We start from the raw sequence: 27,483 nt of genomic DNA, 5'->3' as shown, positions 1-27,483 counted from the left end.
GCAGCAACCAGGGTAGAACAGGATTCCAAGCAGGGCGGCAACCAGGGCAGAACAGGATACAGAACAAAACGACCACCCACCTGGTCTCCGTCCCACGGCCCCTTATAAACATCTGCAGCCAAATTGGCCACAGGTGTGCCTCCTTGATCCAGACTGATCTTAACAGGCTCAAAGGGGCAGGAAGGGACAGCTGCAAGACCCAGAGTCCGGAGCACTCGGACCGGATCGAGACCTGGAACGCGGATTCCAGACTGGACTGGACCTTGACAGCACCCAATACTATTTGTACTAATTTTGCCCACTAATCTCCTATGTGGGCCTTTATCAAAAGAAGGACATTCCTTTAGAACAGAGATGAGGAGGACTTTTTTTTTTAGTCAGTGAGAGGTGAACTGTATAACTTATTGCCACAGATAGCTGTGTTGATTAGTTCTTGATTAGGCAGGGCATCAAAGGTTATGGGGAGAAAGCAGGACAATGCTTTTGAGGGGAAAATACATCAGCCAGATGAAATGGCAGAGGAGACTTGATGGGCCAAATGACCTAATTCTGCTCCTATTTCCTATGATCTTTTCACTTTTCTACATTCCCCACGTTATATTTTATATGCAATGTTATTGTCCACTCACTTAATCTGCCAATATCTTCTGGAAGTATCTCTGCTCTTTATCAATTACAGCTTAGCGTTTAACACCGTCATCCCCTCAAAACTAATCAGTAAACTCCAAGACCTGGGCCTCAATACCCGCTTGTGCAATTGGATCCTGGATTTCCTCACTTGTAGACCCCAGCCAGTTCGGATTGCCAAAGACATCTCCTCCACCAGCACAGGAGCACCACAGGGATGTATACTTAGACCCTGCTCTACTCATTTCACATCTATGACTTTGTGGCTAAGTACAGCTCCAACACTACCTACAAGTGTGCTGATGATAACAGTGTTGTGGGCTATATCAAAGAAGATAATGAATCAGCATACAGGAGGGAGATTGAAAACTCCACTGTGTGGTACAATAACACCATCTCTCACTCAATGTCTTTAAGACCAAAGAACTGATTATAGGAGGGGGAAACCAGAGGTCTTCAAGCCAGTATTCATCAGAAATTCAAAGGCGGAGATGCTCAGTAACTTTAAATTCCTGGGTGTCACCATCTTAGAGGGCCTATCCTGAGCCTATTATATAAATATTATTGCAAAGAAAGCACAACAGCACTTCTACTTCCTCAGGAATCTGCAGAGATTCAGCATGTCATCAAAAACGGTATCATCAGGAAACTTCTATAGATGTGGGTGGAGAGTGTGCTGACTGGCTGTATTACAGCCTGGTATGGGAATACTAATGCCTTTGAGCAGAAAATCCTAAAATCCTACAAAAGGTCGTGGATTTAGCCCCCTACATCATGGGCAAAGCCCTCCCATCCATTGAGCACATCTACATGAAATTTTGCTGTAAAATCAACATCTCAACATCAACATCAAGGATCCTCACCACCCAGGCCATGCTCTTTTCTCACAGCTGCAAAAAATTGCAACAAACTCCAGATTTATTTATTTTAATCCCCTGCTTGCAATGAAGGAACTGGAACTCCTGCCCTCTAGCCTCCTATTCCCCGTGATACTTGCAACCTAGTAGTAGCAGCAGGCTTCCCAAATGAGTCACACCTACCGTTTTGACCCTGTTGAGTACGGTGACTCTGATATAACCTCGTTTGCTCTGTCGGAGATACAGGAAGTATAGTGGGAAGGCCAGCCAGAGAAAAATACATGGAATCCAAACCAGGATAGTGTTGTGGAAACACGCCGTCAGATCCGGGCTGTCTGTGTGAAAAGTAGCATTGTGATCCTGTAAGGAGAAGAATCAAGAGGAGAGAGCACAGAGACTGGTCAGTAGCATATCAGAAACAAGTTAAGGAATATTCAAGCACCTTTATTCCAGCTTTTGTCTCCTGTCTTAGTATCTCCTCACAAGGCGCTGTGTCAAATGGTTTGGATTCACACAGAGATGAACACACAGTGAGGTGGTGGTTGGAGTGGGGACAAACCACCAGGTAGTCTTCTGCTGACATCATCCCATCTGCAGTGACACTCAGATTGTAATTCTCACCGCTTTCTTACGGCACAGGCAAAAGTGTTTCACTGTAACAACCACCAAGATTCAGCATCCCACACAGGACATTAGCTTTCTTTCTTTCCATTTAGAACTCAAAACACAGAACATTAGCATTCCCTCTCTCCATTTAGAACTCAAAACACAAGACATCAGCTTTCTCTCTCCCAATTTAGAACTCAAAACACAGGACATTAGCTTTCTGAGGCTGTGTCCTCTGGTCTCAGACACTCCCACCATAGGAAATATCCTCTCCACATCCACTCTATCAAAGCCTTCACCATTCAATAGGTTTCAATGAGGTCACCCCTCATTCTTGTGAACCCTAGTGAATACAGGCCCAGAGCCATGAGACACTTTTTGAATGACAAGCCATTCAATCCTGGAATCATTTTCATAAAACATCTTTGAACCCTCCCCAGTTTCAGCACATCCTTTCTAAGATAAGGGGCCCCAAGTTGCTCACAATACTTCAAGTGATGCTCACCAGCACTTTATAAAGCCCCAACATTATATCCTTGCTTGTATATTCTAGTCTTCTTGAAATGAGTGCTAACATTACATTTGCCTTCCTCACCACAAATTCAACCTGCAAATTACCCTTTAGGAAATCCTGCACAGTGATTCCTGAGTCCCTTTGCATCTTATTTTTTTGTATTTTCTCTCCATGTAGAAAATAGTCAACCCTTTCATTCCTTCTACCAAAGTGCATGACCATACACTTCCCTACACTGTACTCCATCTGCCATTTCTTTGCTCATTCTCCTAATCCCTGCAGCCTCTCCATGTCCTCAAACCTACCTGCCCCTCCACCTAGCTTCATTTTGTCTGCAAACTTTGCAACAAAACCATCAATTCCATCATCCAAATCATTGACATATAACATAAAAAGAATCAGTCCCAACCCAGATCCTTGTGGAACACTAAAGTCACTGACAGCTAACCAGAAAAGGCTCCCTTTATTCCCACTCTTTGCCTCTTGCCAATGCCAATCACCCAATGCTTTATTCATGCTAGAATCTTTCCTGTTAAGCCATGGGCTCATAGCTTGTTAAGCAGCCTCAAGAGTGGCATCTTGTCAAAGGCCTTCTGAAAATCCAAGTACACAACATCACCTGATTCTCCTTTGCCTTGCTTGTTATTTCTTCAAAGAATTCCAACAGATTAGTCAAGGAAGTTTTTCCCTTGAGGAAACCATGCTGACTATGGCCTATTTTATCTTGTGCCTCCAAGTATCCTGAGACCTCATCCTTAATAATAAACTCTAATATCTTTCTAACCACTGAGGTCAGTCTAATTGGCCTATAGTTCCTTTATTCTGCCTCTCTCCCTTCCTGAAGAGTGGTGTGACATTTGCAATTTTCCAGTCTTCTGGTACCATTCCAGGATCTAGTGACTCTTGAAAGATCATTACTACAATCTCTTTATCCACCTGTTTCAGAACTCTGGCATGTACACCTTCTGGTCCAGGTGACTTATTTACCTTTAGACCTTTCAGTTTCCCAAGAAACTTCTCTCTAATTATGGTAACTTCACACACTTCATGCCACCTGACAATTGGAACCAAAAGCTAGTATCTTCCATAGTGAAGACCAATACAAAATACTTATTCGATTTGTCCACTATTTCATTGTCTCCCATTACTACCTCTGCAGCATTGTTTTCCAGCAGTCCGACATTCACACTTGCTTCTCTTTTATACTTTATGTACCTAAAGAAACTTCTGGTATCTTCTTTAATATTATTGGATAGCTAAATTTTATATTCCGTCTTTACCTGCTTAATGACATTAGTAGTTGCCTTCTGTTGGTTTTTAAAAGCTTCCCAATCCTATAACTTCCCACAAATCTTTGCTCTATTATACGCCCTCTCTTTGGCTTTGACTTCTCTTGTTAGCAATGGTAGCATCATCTTTCCTTCAGGAAATGCTCCTTTTGCTGTTTAAACAAAGCTCTAAACAGAAACCAGGAAATTATAGACGGGTGAATCTGACATCAGTTGTCGTAAGTTATTAGAAATGTATTCTAAGGGACTGGATATATTATTATTTGGATAGACATAGACTGATTAAGGATAGTCAGCATGGCTTTGTGCATGGTAGGTCACATATAACCAACCTTATAGCATTTCTTGAGGAAGTTACCAGGAAGGTGGATGAAGGCAAGACAGTGGATATTATCTACATGGAACTTAGTAAGGCATTTGACAAGGTCCCACAAGGGAGACTGGTCAAGAAGGTTCAGTGGCTCGGCATTCAGGATGAGGTAGTAAATTGGATTAGACTTTGGCTTTGTGGGACAAGCCAGAGAGTGGTAATAGTGGGTTGCCTCTCTGACTGGAGGTCTGTGGCTAGTCCTGTGCTGCAGGGATCAGTACTGAATCCTTTGTTGTTTGTCATCTATATCAATGATCTGGATGGTAATGTAGTTAATTGGATTAGCAAATTTGTGGATGACACTGAGATTGGGAGTGTAATGGACAGTGAGGAAGGCTAACATGGCTTGCAGAAGAATCTGCATCAGTTGGAACAACTGACTGAAAAACGGCAGATGAAATTTAATGCAGAAATGTACAAAGTTCTACACTTTGGTAGGACCAGCCAGGGCAGGTCTTACACAGTGAATGATAGGACAAAGGGATCTGGGAATACAGGGATATAATTAATTGAAAGTAGCGTTGCAGGTAGTTAGGGTCGTAAAGAAAGTTTTGGCACATTGGTCTTCTTAAATCTATGTATTGAGTACAAAAAAATGGAATGTTATGTTGAAGTTGTATAAGACGTTGATGCTGCCTAATTTGGAGTATCATGTTTAGTTTTGGTCACCTACCTACAGGAAAGATGTAACCAAGTTTGAAAGAGTGCACAGAAAATTTACAAGGATGTTGCCGGGTCTGGAGGACCTGAGGTATGAAGAAAGATTGGATAGGTTAGGACTATAACCTATTTTCAGAACATAGAAGATTGAGAGGATATTTGATATACAAAATTATAAATGCAAGCAGGATTTATCCACTGAGGTTGGATGGGACCAGAGGTTATGGCCTGAGGGTGAAAGGTGAGAAGTTTGGAGGGAACATGAGGGGAAATTTCTTCACTGAGAGGGCCATGAGAGTGTGGAATGAGCTGCTAGCACAAGAGGTCATGCGAGCTCGATTTCTATGATTAAGAGCGGTTTGGATAGGTGGAGGGATATTGAGGGCTATGGTCCTGGTGCAGGTCAGTAGGAGTATGCAGCTTAAATGGTTTTGGCATGGACCAGATGGGCCAAAGGGCCTATTGAGGTCCAGGGTCTCTATGACTCTGGAGAATTTCCATAGGTAGAGATGTCAAACACTAGAGATCATGTTTTTATGTTTGGGGAGGGAATGGGAGTTTAAAGACATCAGGAACAAGTGTTATTTTTTACATATAAGCAGTGGGAGGTGCCTGGAAGGGGTTACCTAGGGTAGCTGTAGAAGCAGGCAGTGAAAGGTTTATTAGCCTGATTTGTTGAAACATACAGTGAAGTGTGACTTTTTGCATAAAACAAACAACACAGACAGAAGATAGACTGGGAAAGCCTGCAAGTGTCACCATGCTTCCAGTACAAAAACAGCATGCCCACGACTTACTAACCCATACATTTTTGGAATTTGATAGGAAACCAGAGCTTGCAGAGGAAACCCACACAGTCACAGGGACAACGTACAAACGCCTTACAGACAGTGACAGGAATTGGACCCCAATCTTCCAATGGCTGGCATGGTAAAACATTATGGTAACTGCTACACTACTGTGGAATTGAAGGAGCTTCTAAATGAACACACGAGTATAAAGCAAATGGAGGGATATAGATGATACACATATGAAGGACATTTTGTATAAATTGGAAACAAGATTGGCACATGACAGACTGGATGGCCTTTCTAGTGCTGAACTGTTCTTTAAACTGTGAATTAGAAATACAATAAGTTACATTTGAATCCCCAGTTCATCTTTAATGGACAGTGCCTGACATACTGATTAACTGTATGCAGGGAATAATATCTGGAGAATTACCAGCCTCCCAAAGACAGGAGAGTTGCAATGACCACACCACAAGATGCAGGGTCTTCAGTCCTTTGTAATTACTGTTCTTTTTTCATCCAAACCTTCTTGAGGAAGTTCAGATGGAGATACAATACCCTATGTACCAACTAAGGGTGGCACGGTAGTATAGTAGCTAGCACAATGCTTTACAGTACAGAATACCCAGGTTCAATTCCTGTCGCTAACTGTAAAGAGTTTGTACATTCTCCCAGTGACTGCGTAGATTTTCTCCAGGTGCTCTGGTTTCTTCCCACAGCCCAAAGACGTACTGGTTGGTAGGTTAATTGATCATTGTAAATTGTCCCATGATTAGATTAGGGTTAAATTGGGGGACTGCTGGGCAGCATAGCTCAAAAGACCAGAAGTGTTTGTTCTGTGCTTCATCTCAATAAATAAAAGTAAGTTACCACAAATCATTGACATAAACTGTATAATCAAAACATATCAGGAATGGAATATAGATCACTGGCCTCACTCCATCCCCAACTAGAGAAAAGGCTCTTGCCCAGACCCTCAAAAACCTTCACAGGGTATCTCTACACCTATCACCCACACATGAGCTTGGAAACACACAAGGAGCCCAGCCGAATAGATCAGGAGGCTGACAGTGTATCCCGGAGGGAATTTACAGAATTCAGTAATCCCACTGTTGTCTGGTGGCAGCCAGGCACAAAGCTGGCTATCTTTGATTAGTGTGTTCTTGGTCTCGATCACAGGTTAAAGCTCAAAGTTGAGGGAAGTTTTTATATCCATCCTCAAGGAGGAAGTCAACCAAGGCTTGGCTGGAGTTCTATGGATCCATGATCTCCAGTTGGCAATAGTGGTCAGATAACCAGCATTGTCAATAGTGGTCAGATAACCAGCATTGTCAATAACGATCAAATAACCAGCATTGTCGATAGCGTGGCTGAGAAGTCCAAGGTGCTGTGTTCAGGCCCAAGCCTTTAACAGCCAACAGTGCCAGTAATCAGCATTTAATTCCTGTTATGGTCTGTAAGGATTTTGTATGTTCTCCCTGTGACCGCATAGGTTTCCTCTGGGTGCTCTGGTTTTCTCCCACATTCCAAAGATGTGTGACGTAGTCATAGGGTTAGTGACTTGTAGGTATGCTATGTTGGTGCGTAAAGTGTGGTAACCCTTGCATACTGGGTTGGCCAATGATGCAGAGGATGCATTTCACTGCATTTTTTGATGCACATGACAAGTAAAGCTAACCTTTATTTCAACACTGGATAACACCTCCCAGGGGTTCCCACAGAAGATCTTCCTCAAGGATACCAGTGATTTAACTCCTACTGAAATCTGGTCATCAGAGGTTTAACCACTTGCAAAAGTTACAAGTTTTAGCCACTGACTTTATCACCCAGTTAATCAATGCACTTTCCACTTTCCCAAGCCTCCAGGAGAGCCTCAGAACCTGCGCCACATTGTCCTCACATTGACACATCTTCAAGTGAAGTTTCTGCCACTGCACACTCCACTGATTTGCTAGGAGACACCATGCACTAGACATCCTCTCCACAGCAGCCAGACGCAGAGAGAAAATTCAACCTTGGAGGCTTGAACCCTAACCCTTGTACCAGCTGGGTCAACTAGCCCAATTCCATGGTGCCTGTGTTCAATGCCAGTCATAGGGTGGTTACTGGGCACCCAAAATGCCATTTCTACAGCTCATCTCACAGGGCCTTCTTTCTGTACTTAGCCCTCATATTGCTGCCAGGATAGAGCACACTACAGATCCTAGGTCAGGGTGTGCATGCTACAGACAGTGATATCCTGTCCCCACTGAACAAGGGCTCATTCAGCACTCACTGGAGGCAAATCTTCTCTGATGCTATGGGCTTACCCAGCCTGTCATTCATATGGAGATTCGAGAGTGCAGCACCAACACATCCCAACAAACTGCCCTCCACATTCCACTGGGTACCTCCTTAGTCATTACCAGGATCCAGAAACAGAAAATGATCCTTTCCCCAATGGCTCTTGAACACAAGTTAACTGCAGCTGAAATCCTACTAATTCACTGAGTTCTGGAGTCACAGGGAGACCAATAAGAGTGAGTAAGGCAGATTCCCCCGGAAGCACCTCAGTCAATCAGAAGTGAGTCCTAATGAAAGGTTTTGTCAAAAGGCATCAACTGTCTGTTCCCTTCCATGGATGCTGCCTGACCTGATGAGTTCCTCTAGCATATGACCACAGGACCAGAAGACATTGGAGCAAAATTAGGCCATTCAGCTCATTGAGTCTGCTCTGCCATTCAATCATGGCTGATTTATTATCCCTCTCAAATGAAGTCCCCTACCTTCTCCCTGTAACGTTTGACACCCATAGTAATCAAGAACCTATCAAACTCCACTTTAAATATACCCAATGATTTGGCCTCAACAGCCATCTGTGCCAATGAATTCCACAGATTCACCATCCTCTGGCTAAAGAAATTCCTCCTCATCTCTGATCTAAAGGGACATCCTACTAGTCTGGGGCTGTGTCCTCTGGTCCTAGACTCCCCTACCATAGGACTCCTCCACATCCCACTCTATTTAGGCCTTTCAATATTTGATAGGATTCAATGAGATACCCCCTCATTCTTGTAAACCCCAGCTAGTACAGGCCCAGCGCCATTAAATACTCCTCATATGTTAATCCTTTCAATCCCAGGACCATTCTTGTGAACCTCCTCTGGGCCCTCTCCAATGCCAGAACATTCTTTTTAAGATAAGGGGCCCCGAAATTGCTCACAATACCCCAAGTGTGGCCTGAATAATGCATGATAAAGTCTCAGCATTATATCCTTGCTTTTATATTCTAGTTCTCTTGCAATGAATGCTAACATTGCATTTTCCTTCCTCACCACAGACTCAACCTGCAAGTTAACCCCTAGGGAATCCTGCACGAGGTCTCCCAAGTCCCTTCGCACCCAATTTCTGAATTTTCTCCCCATTTAGAAAATAGTTTCCATCTTTATTCCTTCTCCCAAAGTGCATGACCATACACTTCCCTACATTTTATTTCACCTGTCACTTCTTTGCCCAATCTCCTAATCTGTTGAAGTCCTTCTGCTTCTGCTGAAGTGCTTCCTCAACACTACTTGCCCATCCACCCCTCTTCACTTCATCTACAAACTTGACTGCAAAGCCATCAATTCTGTCATCCAAATCATTGACAGATAACATTGACAAATCATTGAAGAAGCAGTCCCAACACCGACTTCTGCAGAACTCCGTTAGCCAGCCAGAAAAAGTCCCCTTTATTCCCTATCTTTGCCTCCTGCCAATCAGCCAATGCTTTATCCACGCTAGTATCTTCCCTATAATACCACGGGCTCTTATCTTGTTAAGCATTCTCAGGTGCAGCACCCAGTCAAAGGCCTTCTGAACATGTCTTTGTCTATTCTGACTGTTATGTCCTCAAAGAATTCCAACATATTTGTCAAGCAAGGAAACCTTAAGGAAATCATGCTGCTTTCGGCATTTTGTGTATTGGCCTCATTGCTTTATGGTCATCATTACTGATGTTCTGGTTTTGTTCTAGATTTAATTAATTGATTTTAAACAGCCCAGCTTCTGTGGTGGGCTTATGAACTAGCAAACACGAGGAAATCTGCAGACGCTGATAATTCAAACAACAACACACACAAGATGCTGGTGGAACACAGCAGGTCAGGTAGCATCTATAGAAGCACTGTCGACGTTTCGGGCAGAGACCCTTCGTCAGGACTAACCGAAAGGAAAGATAGGAAGAGATTTGAAAGTAGTGGGGGAGGGGGAAATGTGAAATGATAGGAGAAGACCGGAGGGGGTGGGATGAAGCTAAGAGCAGGAAAGGTGATTGGCGGAAGTGATATAGAGCTGGAGAAGGGAAAGGATCATGGGATGGGAGGCCTCGGGAGGAAGAAAGGTGGGGGGAAGCACCAGAGGGAGATGGAGAACAGGCAAACAACTAAATATGTCAGGGATGGGGTAAGAAGGGGAGGAGGGGCATCAACGGAAGTTAAAGAAATCAATGTTCATGCCATCAGGTTGGAGGCTACCCAGCCGGTATATAAGGTGTTGTTCCTCCAACCTGAGTTTGGATTTATTTTGACAGTAGGAGGCCATGGATAGACATATCAGAATGGGAATGGGACGTGGAATTAAAATGTGTGGCCACTGGGAGATCCTGCTTTTTCTGGCGGACCGAGCGTAGGTGTTCAGCGAAACGGTCTCCCAGTCTGCATCGGGTCTCACCAATATATAAAAGGCCACACCGGGAGCACCGGACACAGTATACCACACCAGCCGACTCACAGGTGAAGTGTCACCTCACCTGGAAGGACTGTCTGGGGCCCTGAATGGTGGTGAGGGAGGAAGGGTAAGGGCAGGTGTAGCAATTGTTCCGTTTACAAGGATAAGTGCCAGGAGGGAGATCGGTGGGAAGGGTTGGGGGAGGGGAATGAGTGGACAAGGGAGACGCGTAGGGAGCGATCCCTACAAAAAGCAGAAGGGGGGGGGGGTAGGGAAAGATGTGCTTGGTAGTGGTGTAGCACTTGTTCCATTTACAAGGATAAGTGCCAGGAGGCTTATGAACTATTTGGGTTATTATAAATGTTGATAAAGCACATCCTGAACACAATGGCCCAAGTCACCTAGGAATGGCAAATCCTGCTGTAATTGATATCTTTCTCACTGCTGAATGCAAATTGAAATACAGCTGAATTCAAAAGAGCAACTCTGAGCCATTAGTGTCTGGAGTCATAATGAAATTTACTGAACAAACTAATTCACATAGTCAAATAAGCATCAATGTGGAGCTGGCTCGCTGCCCAAGAACGCCGGAAACACAATGGCCTGAATTCAGGGGAGAGAACAGGCTTGTTCTGGTGATACAGCTGAGGCCCTCTCACTCCCCAGATAATAGTGCTCCACACAGGAGGCCTACTGGCAGCTTCACTGCAGTCATAGAGGCTGCATCCTCCAACATCCCATTCACGCACTCAGCCACTCCTGAATGTCCCAAAACAATCTACAGGCCATGACAGTGCTGGACAGAGAGGATGTGTAGAGGGGTCAATTACAGAATTTGTTTGGTTAGAGCTAAGATTCAAGATTGCTTATTGACGTTCTTCAGTACAAAACATAATGTACAAGCAATGCTAAGTGTAGCTGTAAGATTAGCTTATATACATAGTCGGATTGTGCGTACATAAAGTGAGGCCAGGTGCAGACGTATCTATACGTAAGGTGGCTTTGACAGGAAATGATAACGTGACAAAGTGACTGCTGGCAAGAGGAAATCTTCAAGGTAGTAGCAGGGCATATGAAAACACTGTAGGACAGTGACTGTGTCAGTGGAGGTAAGAAGTGTGAAGTGTAAGTGTAAAGTGGCACTGCATGGGGGAGATAAAAGGGCACAGGGGCTGGGAAGAGGAGTGGCTGATGTGGATATAATGGTAGTAGGGGGCAAAAGAGAGAGGGAACATTCCCATTCCGACATATCAGTCCATGGCCTCCTCTTATGCCAAAATGAGGCCACCTTCAGGGTAGAGGAGTAACACCTTATATTCTGTCTGCGCAGACTCCAATGTGATGGCATGAACTTCAATTGCTCCTTCTGGTAAAAAAAAATCTCCACCCTTCCTTAATTCCCTACTCTAACCTTTTACCTCTTCTATTACTTCTCTTGGGTCCCCTCCTCCTTCCCTTTCTCCAAAGGTCCATTGTCCTCTCCTATCAAATTTCTTCCTCTCTAGCCCCTTACCTTTCCCACTCACCTGGCTTCACCTATCACCTTCTGTCTAGTCATCTTCCCCTTCCCCACCTGCTGTCTTCCCCCTTCCTTTCCAGTCCCAAAGAATGGTCCTGGCCTGAAACATCAACTGTTTGTTCATTTCTATAGATGCTGCCTGACTGCTGAGTTCTCCAGTATTTTGTGTGTGTTGCTTGGGAATATTATACTGTTGGTTTAGTCATCAACAACGGGAGCTGACAAAAATACCAGGGAATGAAAAAGCAACCAGAAAATTTGTTAGAAGGGGGGACTTCAATTATCCCAATGTAAAAGGACTGAGAAGAGGAAGAATGCCTAAAAGAGGGCATTTTCTGATTCAACCAACAAGGAGGTATTGATGTACTGTATCTGGTTGGAAAGAATGAGAGGGTTATGTGTAGTAAGTTTTGGAAGAGGAACTTTGAGGTAGAGGATTTAGGTCAGCTATGGAAGAGGAGAAAGTGAGAAACAAATGAACAACCATTTCCAATGGGATCAGGCCCAGGCAGACTGGAACCAAAATTTGATAGGCAAAACAAGAGCAGTGCATGAGCTGCCTTTAAGCCACAGGTGGCACTGGTACCTTTGAGACACATGCACACAACTTCAGTAAGACAGAAGAGCTGATTGTGGACTTCAGGGAGGGTAATATGAAGGAATACATACCAATCCTCACAGAGGGATCAGAAATGGAGAGAGTGAGCAGTTTCAAGTTCCTGGGTGTCAAGATCTCTGAGGATCTAACCTGGTCCCAATATATCAATGCAGCTATATAGAAGGCAAGACAGCAACTACACTTCATTAAGAGTTTGAAGAGATTTGGTATGTCAACAAAAACAGTCAAAAACATCTGTAGATGTATCGTGGAGAGCATTCTGACAGGCTGCATCACTGTCTGGTATGGGGTTGGGGGACAGGACTGAAAGAAGCTGCAGAGGTTGTAAATTTAGTCGGCTCCATCTTGGGTGCTAGCCTACAAAGTACCCAGAACACCCTCAAGGAACGGTGTCTCAGAAAGGCTGCATCCATTATTTAGGACCCCCAGCACCCAGGACATGCCCTTTTCTCACTGTTAACATCAAGTAGGAGGTTCAGAAGCCTGAAGGCACACACTCAGCAATTCAGGAACAGTTTCTTCCCCTCTGCTATCTGATTCCTAAATGGACATTGAACCCATGAATACTACCTCATTTTTTTAATATATATTATCTCTATTTTTGCATAATTTTTAATCAATTCAATATATATATTGTAATTGAGTTACTTATTTATTTACTTTTATTTATTTTCTATATTATGTATTGTATTGAACTGCTACTGCTAAATTAACAAATTTCACGACACATGCCAGTGATAATAAACCTGATTCTGATTCATTCCCAAAAGAAGCAATCAGATAACAAATAAATCCAGAACTCCCAAGATGATGAGAAAGAAAAGATGACAGAATAAAGAGACAGTGTATGCCATGTGCAAAATCACTGAAAGTAGTAGGGCAGGTTGTGCAAAGAGGTTTAGAAGGCATAAGTGATTCTTAGCTTTATCAACTGAGGAAGTCTATAAGAGCAGGGAGATCTTCTTCATCCCTGCTGGGCCATAGGTTGCCGATAGCAGCTTGCATGAGTCCTCTATCCTGGGCCGTCTTTCAAGTTGTTCCCAGCTGTAGCCTATCTTTAAAGAGCCTTCTTTTCCCAGTGATGAGGTTTTTGGAGCTCCTGTTGGTGTTTCTGTAGTTTTATGTTTTTACGGGATGGGGTTGCTAGCCCCATGACCAACCCTCCACTTTTCTCAGCTGAGCTCGGGACTGTCCATGGCAGAGTTCAGGGAGGTCTTGCTGAATCCTTATGAAACACTGACTCCTGCCTGTAGAATTTACATGAAGGCATTAGGGAAAACATTTATGAGATTGGTTTATGGACTAAAGTTACAAAGATAAAGTAGAGATGTTGGGACTGTTTCTTTGGAGAAGAATAAGAGGAAATTTAATCAAATTGGTTTAAGCTATTCCAGTAATAAGGGATGGATAGAGGGAGGCAGATTCTTGTAGTGGAATTGAAGGTAAGAGGTCACAGGTGTAAAATAAAGGAATTCTTTGTTCTAAGCAATGCATAGTTGGAATTTGGAGACTATTGCCTGCAGATGGATTCCATTTAGCCTTAAAAGGCTGACTGCATGAATATATGGTGCAAAAACCTGCAGGATTTAGAAAGCAGGCTGAGGGATTGAACTAGAGAGTTACTCTGGTAGGGGGTCAGCACAGACACAAAAGGCCAAATGGCTTCTATTTGTGCTGTAGACATTCTATAACCTTAAACGTGGAGTGATGTGATATTATGCAAAATGCAACTACCAGCCTAACAGCTAGTGAGTGTCCTTGGCCATGGCATCAACAGGGTTAAATCAGGACAGGTAACTTTCACTCCTAGGAACTTCTCAATTTTCTCAGCTTCACTGATACAAACATATGGTTATATGGTTATAAGAGCACAGGCCTTACACTCCACCCCCATCTTCCTGAAGCCCTTTTGACACTGTGTGAAAGGTTGTTGCCATGACAAGAAGTCACTACATGACAAGAAGGCTCTCTACATCCTGACTCATGGTTGGTTTTGGTAGGCCCACTACGGTGAAAGTGTCTGCAAACTTGTAGATGGGGTTAGAACAGAATCTGGCTATGCAACTGTGAGTGGATAGGGAGAAGAGTGGGGGATGAGTACGAGTCCTTGGGGCTCCTGTGATGACGATAATCATGGCAGATGTGTGGCTGCCTATCCTTACCGATTGCAGTCTGTTGGTTACAATGTCAAAGATCCAGTTGCAAAGGGAGGCATCGAGTCCAGGTCTAGGAGTTTGGAGACGTGTTTTTTTAGGGTATTATACTGCCTCACACTTGTCAAGATTTAAATGTCAACTGCTATTTCCGCAATCACATCTGCAACCAATATACATCCTGCTATCTTTTGACAACTTTCCTGTGCTGTGTCCACAAACTGTCTAATCAGACCATCGACATTTTTATCTGTATTATTTCACCCCGGTTCTAGACATCTAGTCAGAGACACACCTCTCTTCTGTAATCAAAACAATTTTGTAAACAACTCAACTTCAAGTTTATTATCATAAGGCATGAATATCCAGGGTAGAAATACATCAGCACAAGAAGTTAATACAAATCAAAATTTACATAACTTACATAACAAAGTGAATAGGTCATCATAATGACATCAGTGCAAGTTGGGAGACAGGAAAATAATGTATCAGAGTCAGAATCAGGTTTATTATCACTGGCATGTGTTGTGAAATTTGTTAATTTAGCAGCAGCAGTTCAATGCATAATATAGAATAAAATAAATAAATAGATTGATTATTATATATATATAAATATTGATTAATAATTGTGCAAGAAATAATATATATTAAAAAAGCAAGGTGGTGTTCATGAGTTCAATGTCTACTTGGGAATTGTACGGCGGAGGGGAAGAAGCTGTTCCTGTATTGCTGAGTGCGTGCCTTCAGGCTTCTTCCTTCCTTCCTTCCTGATGGTAACAGTGAGAAAAGGGCATGCCCTGGGTGCTAGAGGTCCTTAATAATGGACGCTGCCTTTCTGAGACACCACTCTTTGAAGATGTCCTGAGTACTTTGTAGGCTAGTACCCAAGATGGAGCTGACTATATTTATGACCATCTGCAGCTTCTTTCGTTCCTGTGAAGTAGCTCCCCATCCCAAACCAGACGGAGATGCAGCCTGTCAGAATGCTCTCTATGGTACATCTTTAGAAGTTTTTGAGTGTTTTTGTTGACAAATAAAATCCCTTCAAACTCTTAATGAAATATAGTCGCTATCTTGCCTTCTTTATAGCTGCATCGATATGTTGGGATCAGGTTAGATCCTCAGAGATCTTGACACCCAGGAACTTGAAACTGCTCACTCTCTCCACTTATGATCCCTTTATGAGGATTGGTATGTGTTCCTTCATCTTACCATCCCTGAAGTCCACAATCAGTTCTTTTGTCCTACTGACATTGAGGGAAAGGTTGATACTGCGACACCATTCCACTAGTTGCTCTGTCTTGCTCCTGTACTCTCTCTCATCTCATCTGAGATTCTACCAACAATGGCTGTATTGTCAGCAAATTTATAGATGTATTTGATCTATGCCTTGCCATACAGTCATGGGAATAGACAGAGTAGAGCAGTGAGCTAAGCACACACCCCTGAGGTGCACCTGTGTTGATCATCAGTGAGGAGATATTATCACTAATCTGCACAGATTGTGGTCTTCCAGTTAGGAAGTTGAGGATCCATTTGCAGAGGGAGGTACAGAGGCCCAGGTTCTGTAACTTATCAATCAGGATTGTGGGAATGATGGAATTAAATATTGAGCTATAGTTGATGAATAGCATCCTGACATAGGTCTTTGTGTTGTCCAGGTGGTCTAAGGCCGTGTAAAGAGCCACTGAAATTGCGTCATGCAAGGTTGAGTTATGTTTTTTTGAGAAACTGATGGCAGTGGGAAGGAACAACTGCTGAAACATCAGCCTCCTGGTATCTCCCATTTAATGACAGCATTGACAACGAGAGCATGGCCCAAATGGTGGGAGCTGCCTAAAGACGAGCTTTGCCTTCCTGTGACATTGCCTTTTGTAGATGTTCCTGATGGAGGGGATACAGTAACTGTTGTGGAAAATAGGATCATGGCTGATTGCTATGGACGTGCTGCTTTCTTGCCCTTTCTCCATATCTGTTGATTACTGTAATATCCAGACAAACATCAGTCTCCTTAAGTCTCACTCTACCAACTTCGGGAACAGTTATTAAACTCAACCATCAGGCTCTTGAACCAGAGTGGATAACTTCACTCAGCCCAACACTGAACTATATTACACAATCTATGGACTCTCTTTCAAGGGCATTACAACTCATGTTCACAATATCTATTATAATTTATCATTATGTACAAGTTTGTATTTCTTTTTTTTGCACTTGCTCATTTTTTTGTCTTTTGCACATTGGTTATGTCTGTCTTTGAGCGCAGTTTTTCATTGATTCTATTGTGTTTCTTTGTATTTACTGTGGATGCCCTCCCCACCACTGAGCACATCTATATGGAGCACTATCACAAGAAAGCAGCATATCATCTGAGATACCCACCTTTAAGGACAAACTCTCTTCTCGTTGCTGCCACCAGGAAGAAGGTACAGGGGCCTCAGGGCCCACACCACCAGGTTCAGGAACAGTTATTATCCCTCAGCCATCAGGCACTTGAACCAGAAGGGATAACTTCACTCGCCCCATCACTGACTGTTCCCACAACAACCCATGGACTCACTTTCAAGGACTCATCTCATGTTCTCCGTACTTATTACTTATCTATTATTATTTTTCTCCCTTTTGTATTTGCACAATTTGTTGCCTTTTGCACATTGGTGGTTGTCCATCCTGTTGAGTGCAGTCTTCCATTGGTCCTGTTGTGTTCCTTGTATTTATTGTGAATGCCCAAAAGGAAATTAATCTCAGGGTTGTATATGGTAACACCCATATATTTTGATCATATATTTACTTTGAACTTTGAACTCAGTGACTGAGCATCCACACTCTCCAGGCTGCAGAACTCCACAAGCAGGACTGATGTGCTTTTCTTCAACCCAAGGAGGCTCTTAGCTAAAGCCAAAGAACAAGAAACCACTTCATGGCACTTCCCCATTGCTGATGACTGTGTACTCAATGCAAGCTCAGAAGCTAACATGCTGGAAAACTTGGGTAAATTTGCCAATGCCTGACATAACTTTAGCCTCACAAGTATCATTAAGAAAATGGTAATCATCCACTAACCTGTGAAACATCCAGTGAATATGCAAAGGCTTTCAGTAGTGGTCAAGTTCAAATACCTTGACAGCACTTGATCAAGATCAGTCAACATTGATGATGAAGTCAACAACAGGACAGCAAAAGGCAACTTTGCTTTTGGAAGACCATAAGATATAGAAGCAGAATTAGGCCAATCAGCCCACTGAGTAATTCTGCCTTTTCTTAAACCCATTCTCTTTCTTTCTGTCTGTAACCTTCAACTCCCTTACCATCAAGAACCTGTCAATCTTTGCCTTCAGTACTCCCAGTAACTGGTCTTCATTGCCCTCTGTAGCAATGAATTCCACAGATTCATCCTCTAGCTGAAGAAATATCAGAGTAGGCAATTATTTATTTATTTAGAATTACAGTGCGCTGTAGTGCCTGAGCAACCTCAGATTCAACCTAATCATAGGACAATTTACAAACACTAACTAACACACCAACTGGTATTTCTTTAGTCTGAAAGAGGAAATTGGAATACCTGGAGAAAACCCATGCATTCCACGGGCAAGATATACAGACTTCTTACAGATGACATCAGAACTGAACTCCGACTACCTGAGCTGTAATAGCATCGTGCTAGCCGCTACAATACCATGGCATGAAGAGAAATCAGCCCATAGACCAAGATGAAGGTGTATCATGCTATTCTCCTTCCCACTTTACTCTCTGAGACAGGGACAGTGTGCAGAAGACATGCCACGAACATGAGAAAATCTTCAGATGCTGGAAATACAAGCAACACACACATAAACGTTGGAGGAGCCCAGCAGGCCAGGCAGCATCAATGGAAAAGAGCAAACATTTGCCATTTCAGACTGAGACCTTTCATTAGAACTGGAAAAAATAGGTGAGCTCAGTGTAAGAAGTGGGGGGGGAGGGAAGTACAAGATGGCATGTGATAGGTGAAACTGGGAGGAAGGGAAGGAGGGGTGAAATTAAGAGCTGGAAAGTTGGTTGGTGAAACAGATACAGGGCTGGAGAAGTTAGAATCTGATAGGAAAGGGTAGGAGACCATGGAAGAAAGGGAAGTGGGTGGATTACCAGAGGGAGGTGATGGGCCGGTAAGAAGATAAACTGAGAGAGGGAAATGGGAATGGGGAATGATGAAGGAGAAGGGAGTAGGCAATTACTATAAGTTTGAGAAATCAATGTTCATGCAAGCAGGTTGGAGCCCCCCAGAGAGAATATAAACTGCTGCTCCTCCATTCTGAGTGGCTTCATTGCGGCAGTAGAGAAGGCCATGGACTGACATGTTGGAATGGGAATGGGAAGTAGAATTGAATGGGTGGCCACCGGGAGATCCTATTTTTTCTGGCGGACGGAGCGTAGGTGCTCGGCGAAGCAGTCTCCCAATCTATGAGGTCATATTGGGTGCACTGGGGGGTGCGAAGATCAGTGGGGTGAGACAAATGGGGAAGGGAGTCATGTAGGGAGCAATCCCTGCATTATGCCAGATTGCTTAACCACTTCTATATGACCTGCCTGTGCAGAATACTCCAGATCGAGTGGCAAGGCAAGGTTCTAGACTCACAGTTTCTGTTCCAAACAAATCTTCCCAACATTGACACCTTTGCTGAAAGAATCACAAGTCAAGTTGTCAAGATATGTCAGAAGAATGTCTGTTGACAGAATACCCAAGCAGCTGTATTTTGGAGAGCTGACTGAGGACAAGCAGTCAGTGGTGGACTGTCAGTTTGAACCAGTCTGGCCATTCCCCTCTGACCTCGCTCATTAACAAGGCATTTTCACCCACAGAACTGCAGCTCAGTGAATGTTTTTTTGTTTCTTGCACTATCCTCTGCAAACTAAATTGTGCATGAAAATCCCTGGAGTTCACCAGTTTGTAAGATACTCAAACCACCCCATCTGGCACCTCATTCTGATGTTTGGTCTGAATAACAACTGAACCCTGAACTCCAGACTCTCCTGCTCATGGACATCCAATCCCAACACTCACTGACACGCGTCCTCACTGATCAGCATGCATAAAAGTGGCTGTCAGCCCAATATTCACTAAGGTCTTTCATCCAGCCAATCCTCATATTCTTTGCTATCGTTGTTGTCCAAAAATCAATCAAGCTCAACTTTGAATATGTTCATACCAGCTTGTGGTGGAACATTTTGAGAAGTACTTCTTTTACTTCTTTTAAAACCCTACCACTTAGCCAACTGCTCTATGGGATTTATCAGCTTGTAGAGTCAAAGAGCACTACAGCTCAGAGACAGATCCTTCAGCCCATCCAGTCCATGCTGAACTGTTATTCTGCCTAGTCCCCTACCTGCACCTGTTCTAATCTCACCAGCATCTCTTTTTGTTTTACTGATTTTAATTTCCTACAGTTCCTTGCTCTCACTAGATCTCTGGATACCTGAGGTTTCCTGCAGGTTTAATTTTCACTCATGAAGCAAGACTCAGTTTTTATTTACTTTTTTGGTCACTTCACTATTTCCAATTATATATTCTGCTACCTTTGTCAGTGGCCCACATTTCCTATGATAGTTTTTTCCTTTTTACATACACATTAAAGCGTTGAGAGTTATGTTTCATATCTTTTACTCTTCTATTCGACTTATAGCTTCCTTTTCTTTAACCATTTCTTAGTTCCTTTTGGAAAATTCGAAAATATTTCCAAACCTCATGTGTACTGCTTATTCTCAGAACTTTAAGAGCTGCTTTCATGGATTAATAATGTTGTTAATTTGTCCTGACTCCTCTTGGTTTTTTATGCTTTAAAAGCTTATCTCATTTAGAAATTGAATTTTCTTTCTTCAAATGTAAAACTTAATTATTTCCTACTGAACCACAGCCCTTCATACTTCCGTTTGCTATTTGTCACCATGTCAGATTTGTCAGCGGGTTAGTCCTCCACAGACGAAGGTTAGAATTACTCACATGGTGATACCTTATCTTGCTATTGGATTGTCACGAATCCAACTGCTATTGAAATTGACAGTGTGAATTTGCACAATGCTTTAGTTAACTATTTCCTAGATTACAATTTTTAACTTAATATTAATATAAACCAAGATCAAAAGGTAAACATTCCAATGAGCAGAGTCATAATTCACCCAAAAGAAAGATGATTGCCGTCAGAGATCATCCTAGCCCCTGCTCAGCATGGCAGGAGTTGGAGTCATACAGTCCTTAGGTTCCACTCATTTATATCGACAGAGTATGCCTATCTACATGAATCCCATGGCCCACATTCCTCTAACTTTTTTATGCCAGCATGGTCCCCAGGTTGGGAACCCCTGCTCGATTCCTATCCTATCCATGTAACTGTCCATATGCTTTTTAAACACTTTTTAAAACTCGCCCTTCCTGCCTTCTCTGGTGGCTTGTTCCATGTATCCACCACTCTCTGTGAGGAAAGGCTTGCCCCTCAGATTTCCTTTGTCCCCTCTGACCTTAAACTAATGTCCTCCTTGTGAAAAAGCCCATAACTAATCTATGCCCCTTATAATTCTATGAAGTCCTTTAAATGACTACAATCCCAGCCTATCCAATCACTCCTTCCAACTAAAGCACTCCCATTGGCTCTATGTGCAGCTAGTATATTACAACCTCGAAAGCCTAAGTTAGAACATAGAGCATAGAATAGTACAGCACAGTACAGACCCTTCGGCCCACATTGTTGTGCCGACCCTTAAACCCTGCTTCCCATATAACCCCCCCCCCCCACCTTAAATTCCTCCATATACCTGTCTAGTAGTCTCTTAAATTCACTAGGGTATCTGCCTCCTCCACTGACTCAGGCAGTGCATTCCACGCACCAACCACTCTCTGAGTAAAAAACCTTCCTCTAATATCCCCCTCGAACTTCCCACCCCTTACCTTAAAAACATGTCCTCTTGAATTGAGCAGTGGTGCCCTGGGGAAGAGGTGCTGGCTGTCCACTCTATCTATTCCTCTTAATATCTTGTATACCTCTATCATGTCTCCTCTCATCCTCCTCTCCAAAGAGTAAAGCCCTAGCTCCCTTAATCTCTGATCATAATGCATACTCTCTAAACCAGGCAGCATCCTGGTAACTCTCCTCTGTACCCTTTCCAATGCTTCCACATCCTTCCTATACTGAGGTGACCAGAACTGGACACAGTACTCCAAGTGTGGCCTAACTAGAGTTTTATAAAGCTGCATCATTACATCGCGTCTCTTAAACTCTATCCCTCGATTTATGAAAGCTAACACCCCATAAGCTTTCTTAACTACCCTATCTACCTGTGAGGCAACTTTCAGGGATCTGTGGACATGTACCCCAGATCCCTCTGCTCCTCCACACTACCAAGTATCCTGCCATTTACTTTGTACTCTGCCTTGGAGTTTGTCCTTCCAAAGTGTACCACCTCACACTTCTCCGGGTTGAACTCCATCTGCCACTTCTCAGCCCACTTCTGCATCCTATCAATGTCTCTCTGCAATCTTTGACAATCCTCTACACTATCTACAATACCACCAACCTTTGTGTCGTCTGCAAACTTGCCAACCCACCCTTCTACCCCCACATCCAGGTCGTTAATAAAAATCACAAAAAGTAGAGGTCTCAGAACTGATCCTTGTGGGACACCAGTAGTCACAACCCTCCAATCCAAATGTACTCCCTCCACCACGACCCTCTGCTTTCTGCAGGCAAGCCAATTCTGAATCCACCTGGCCAAACTTCCCTGGATCCCATGCCTTTTGACTTTCTAATTAAGCCTACCGAGTGGAACCTTGTCAAATACCTTACTAAAATCCATGTAGATCACATCCACTGCACTACCCTCATCTATATGCCTGGTCACCTTCTCAAAGAACTCTATCAGGCTTGTTAGATACAATCTGTCCCTCACAAAGTCATGCTGACTGTCCCGGATCAGACCATGATTCCTTAAGTGCCCATAGATCCTATCTCTAAGAATCTTTTCGAATAGCTTTCCCACCACATACGTAAGGCTCACTGGTCTGTAACTAACCGGACTATCCCTACTACCTTTTTTGAACAAGGGAACAACATTCACCTCCCTCCAATCCTCCGGTACCATTCCCGTAGACAACAAGGACATAAAGATCCTAGCCAGAGGTTCAGCAATCTCTTCCCTCACCTTGTGGAGCAGCCTGGTGAATATTCTGTCAGACCCTGGGGACTTATCCGTCCTGATGTATTTTAACAACTCCAACACCTCCTCTCCCTTAATATCAACATGCTCCAGAACATCAACCTCTCTCATATTGTCCTCACCTTCATTAAGTTCCCTCTCATTGGTGAATACCGAAGAGAAGTATTCGTTGAGGACCTCACTCACTTCCACAGCCTCCAGGCACATCTTCCCACCTTTATCTCTAATCGGATCTATCTTCACTCCTGTCATCCTTTTGTTCTTTACATAACTGAAGCTTGCCTTGGGGTTTTCCTTTACCCTACTTGCCAAGGCCTTCTCATGCCCCCTTCTCACTCTCCTTAGCCCCTTCTTAAGCTCCTTTTTTGCTACCCTATATTCCTCGATAGACCCATCTGATCCTTGCTTCCTAAACCTCATGTACACCGCCTTCTTCCACCTTACTTATCACCCATGGTTCCTTCACTCTACCATTCTTTATCTTCCTCACTGGGACAAATTTATCCCTAATGTCCTGCAAGAGATTCCTAAACATCGACCACATGTCCATAGTACATTTCCCTGCAAAAGCATCATCCCAATTCACACCCACAAGTTCTAGCCTTATAGCCTCATAATTTGCCCTTCCCCAATTAAAAATTTTCCTGTACTCTCTGATTCTATCCTTTTCCATGATAATGCTAAAGGCCAGGGAGTGGTGAGCACTGTCTCCCAGATGCTCACCCACTGAGCGATCTGTGACCTGACCAGTTTTTCTGGATTAATTTTCATCTGATATGCTGAATCCAATCCTCCAGATGACCCATGTCCCTCTGTATCTTTAGGCAAGCATACTCACTAAATACAACTCCAACAATCTTCAAGTCGTCAGCAACACTACCTATCTAACCAATGGTTTTCTCATCCAAATCATCTGACAAACAGCAAGAGTTGCAGCACAGCCCTGCAGTTCCTCACTGGTTACAGACCATTACCTTCTGCTCCAATCACCAAGCCACTGGATCTTTTTGGATCCAGTTTACAAAACACCTTGGATCCCATATGTCCCAACTGGACTTGCCTACTATTTATGACCTTGATAAAGTCCACGGTTACCACAACCACCACCTATATTGACATTTATTGACACAATCTATTTACAATGTTACTCAAATAACATTAAATACACTATTCAGTAATATTCGAGTAACATTGTAAATATATTGTTTGATTAAGCATTCTTTGTTTACAATGCAAGAAGTACATGAATGGCACACATCATTACATCTCACCACATATGTGAGTGGCTTGCTAAAGAAAGGAAACTAAGGACATACATATTCTGGGCTCCCATGTTTTTCTTTTGATTAATTTCTGGAATTACAAAAAAAACTTAACATTTTCATGAACTTCCCTGGTAACCTCCTCAACAAGCTGTTAGGTCTGTAAGGCAGGATTTCCCTTGCAATAAACCACACTGCCTCCCTATAGTAACCTCTACCATTGTTAGAGATTATAAATCCTATCACTAAGCTTTTCCTCATAGTTTCCTGCTACTGATGCAAGGCTCACTGGCCTATAGCATCCTCCTTGAATATGGGAACAACAACAGCTATCATCCGGTCTTCCAGGACCTCATCATCCATAGCAAAAAAATCTACATCAGCGCTCCAGCAATCTACTCCTGTGATTCTCATAACACCTTGGGACGTACATATATCCTTAGGCCCCAGGGAATTGTCCATCCTCAAGTCAATCCCTCCAACATTTCCTTTCCTGTTGCATACATGTTGCAGACTATCTGTGTACATCACTCCTGTAAAAGATAGTATTTATTTAGGGCATCAAACATATCCCCAAACCCACACTTGCTCTACCCCTCTTGTTACTAATTCACTTTGAATTATCTTTAATTGTATTGGTCAGGATCATTTCACGCATTTTTTGGCCTTCTGTTTTCTTACAATCTCTCCTATATTCTCCTCAAACTTCAAAGGATTCACTTGATAATAATTCACTATACCTGACATTTGCTTCCTTCTTCCTGCTGAAACCCTCAATTTCTTAACCAAGATTCCTGTCTTCACTTCCTATCCATCAGCGACATGATGACCCCACACATCAGATGCTTTCAATCTACTTTCTCCAAGTACTGTATTGATATCAGCCCTCCCCCCCAATTTAAGGCCTCAATTCTAGATTCAACCTTACAACTTTTCAGCTTCCAACCTTACTATGATTAAGCTCACCAAATAATTTGCAAAGGTTGCTTCTTTAGACACTTCAATCCAATACACATCCTCATTTGCTAAGAGGGAATATAAACCCTCTCTGCCAGAACTCTCTACATATGGCATTAAAGACACTTCCTATTAAAGATGCCATGTTGGTGCCACGTAGTCCACTTTATCATTAACTTTGACTTTATTATCTTTATTATCATTAACTTTGAACACAAATTCCAGATTGAAAAACTTGATTATAATTCAGCTGGTTAAAAAAAAGAAAACCACCTACAGAAAATTCCCTGAAATTTCTTTCACAGAATACACATCTAATGATCTGCCCAGGAAATTTTGCAAGAATATCCAAATTTTCCAGATCCAATTCATATCTTAGCAACACAGACTTACCTCCAGCCTGATGTCATGAACATTGATTTCTCTTTCCAGTCACTTTTTCCCTCATCCCCTTCTTCTCTTATAACCCGCAATGCATTATGTAAACAACCAAAAATGCTTAATCAGATAATCTACTTACAATATTACTGAGCTATTAAATACAAACATTTTGCACCTTGGCCCCATCACACATTCCCAGGGCAAGGACAGTGTGGGTCAGATAAAGAGTAAAGCTCCCTCTACACAGTCTCATCACACATTCCCAGGACAAGGACCCAGTGGGTCAATACTTTACAGCACCATCTGTAAGACAGGGGTTTGATTCCCAACATTATCTAAAAGGAAACACGAGGAAATCTGCAGATGATGGAAATTCAAGCAACTCACACAAAATGCTGGTGGAACGCAGCAGGCCAGGCAGCATCTATAGGGAGAAGCACTGTCGACGTTTTGGGCTGAGAACCTTAAGCAGGACTATCTAAAAGGAGTTTGTATGTCTCCCCATGACCACATGGGTTTCCTCTGGGTGATTCATTTGGTCAAACAACCAAATAGAATGTCTCCATGGTACATCTGTAGAAATTTGCAAGTCTTTGGTCTCATACTAAATCTTCTCAACCTCCTAATGAAATATAGCCACTGCCATGGCTTCTTAGTAATTGTAACACACATTGGGCCCAGGATAGATCTTCCGAGATGTTGACACCCAAGAACTTGAAAGTGCTCACCTTTTCCAGTGCTGCATCCTCAATGAGGACTGGCGTGTGTTTCCCTAACTCCCTCCTCCTGAAGTCAACAATCAATTCCTTGATCTTACTGATGTTGAGTGCAAGGTTGTTGTTGCAACACCACTCAACCAGCTGATCTATCTCATTCCTGTACATCTCCTCATCACCATCTGAAATTCTGCCAATGATAGTTGTGTTATCAACAAATTTACAGATGCTGTTTGAGCTGTGCCTAGCCATACATTCATAGGTATAGAGAGAATAGAGCAGTGGACTAAGCATGTATACTTGAAGTGCACCGGTGTTAATTGTCAGTGATGAGTAGGTTTTATTTCCAATCTTCACTGACTGTGGTCTCTTGATGAGGAAGTCAAAGGTAATGTTGCAGAGGAAGGTACAGAGGTCCAAATTCTGGAGCTTGTTAATTAGAACTGAGGGTATGACAGTGTTGAACACTGAGCTGTAATCAATGTTACAGCCTGATGTAGGAATTTCAATTGTTCAGGTGATCCAAGGCCAAGAGGAGAGCAAGTGAAATTGCATCTGCTGTAGACCTATTTGTGGTGATAGGCAAATTGCAGAGGGTCCAGGTCCTTGCTTATGCAGGAGATGATTCAAGCCATGACCAGGACTTTATTTAATGTTTTACCTTAAGTATGGCAACTCTGACCCTGATGGTCTCCCCTTTTCTCCAGAGAATGTAATTGAATTTAATGAGAGGAAGAATATGAATGGAGTAGAGACAGCAGATTGTTCACATAACAGCTCGTCATTTATCCGGCAAAAATAAACTGAAAAACTACAGCAAATCAATGCATGAGAACTGTAGGGACAATTCTACGGGAAATTGTGCCTATGGCAAGCACTGAAATTGCACCCCTGTCTAAACATCTGACACCCATCTTTTAGATAACTTTACCATAATATCAGCTCAAAAATACAAGTCAAGCTCATTAATCTTTTAATTAACAAATTATGACACTACATGAAAATTATAACTGCACTGATATTGCTTTCACTGATGCAAATTAGTAAATAATATTGCTTTCACCGATGCAAATTAGTAAATGATGTGATCAGTCAGTTTTTCTAGTTTCTTCTCTTTCTACACTCAGCAGAGCAAGATCATAGAGTCTGCCTTGACCCATGGAGGCCCTCAAATACAGTAGTATTAGTTATAACTTGCTGAATGATCTCTCACAGCTGGTGATGGGAACTGCGATGGTTAGCATTATCTCAACAGCAAAGCAAAGATTGGGGAAGACGCTCTCATCTCCATA

General features: G+C 42.8%; 1 protein-coding gene across 6 annotated transcripts in view; it reads right to left on the bottom strand.

Annotated features, from left to right (window-relative positions):
- The window catches only part of abcc3 (ATP-binding cassette, sub-family C (CFTR/MRP), member 3), a 257,211-nt gene that overhangs the window by 179,524 nt on the left and 50,204 nt on the right, over positions 1 to 27,483 (bottom strand). For all 6 annotated transcript variants that reach the window (XR_009507548.1, XR_009507549.1, XM_059948150.1 and 3 more), the window contains one exon: positions 1,668 to 1,844. Coding sequence is in view for 3 of the 6 variants with exons in the window: in XM_059948150.1 (XP_059804133.1) it covers positions 1,668 to 1,844 (177 nt within the window). In the remaining 3 variants the exon portion in view is untranslated. The remainder of the gene's footprint in view (positions 1 to 1,667; positions 1,845 to 27,483) is intronic.

The sequence above is a fragment of the Hypanus sabinus genome, chromosome 23 (genome assembly GCF_030144855.1).
Source record: "Hypanus sabinus isolate sHypSab1 chromosome 23, sHypSab1.hap1, whole genome shotgun sequence".
Taxonomy (NCBI): domain Eukaryota; kingdom Metazoa; phylum Chordata; class Chondrichthyes; order Myliobatiformes; family Dasyatidae; genus Hypanus; species Hypanus sabinus.
Note: the sequence above shows the minus strand (reverse complement) of the source record. Positions and strands in the feature narration are given on the sequence as shown.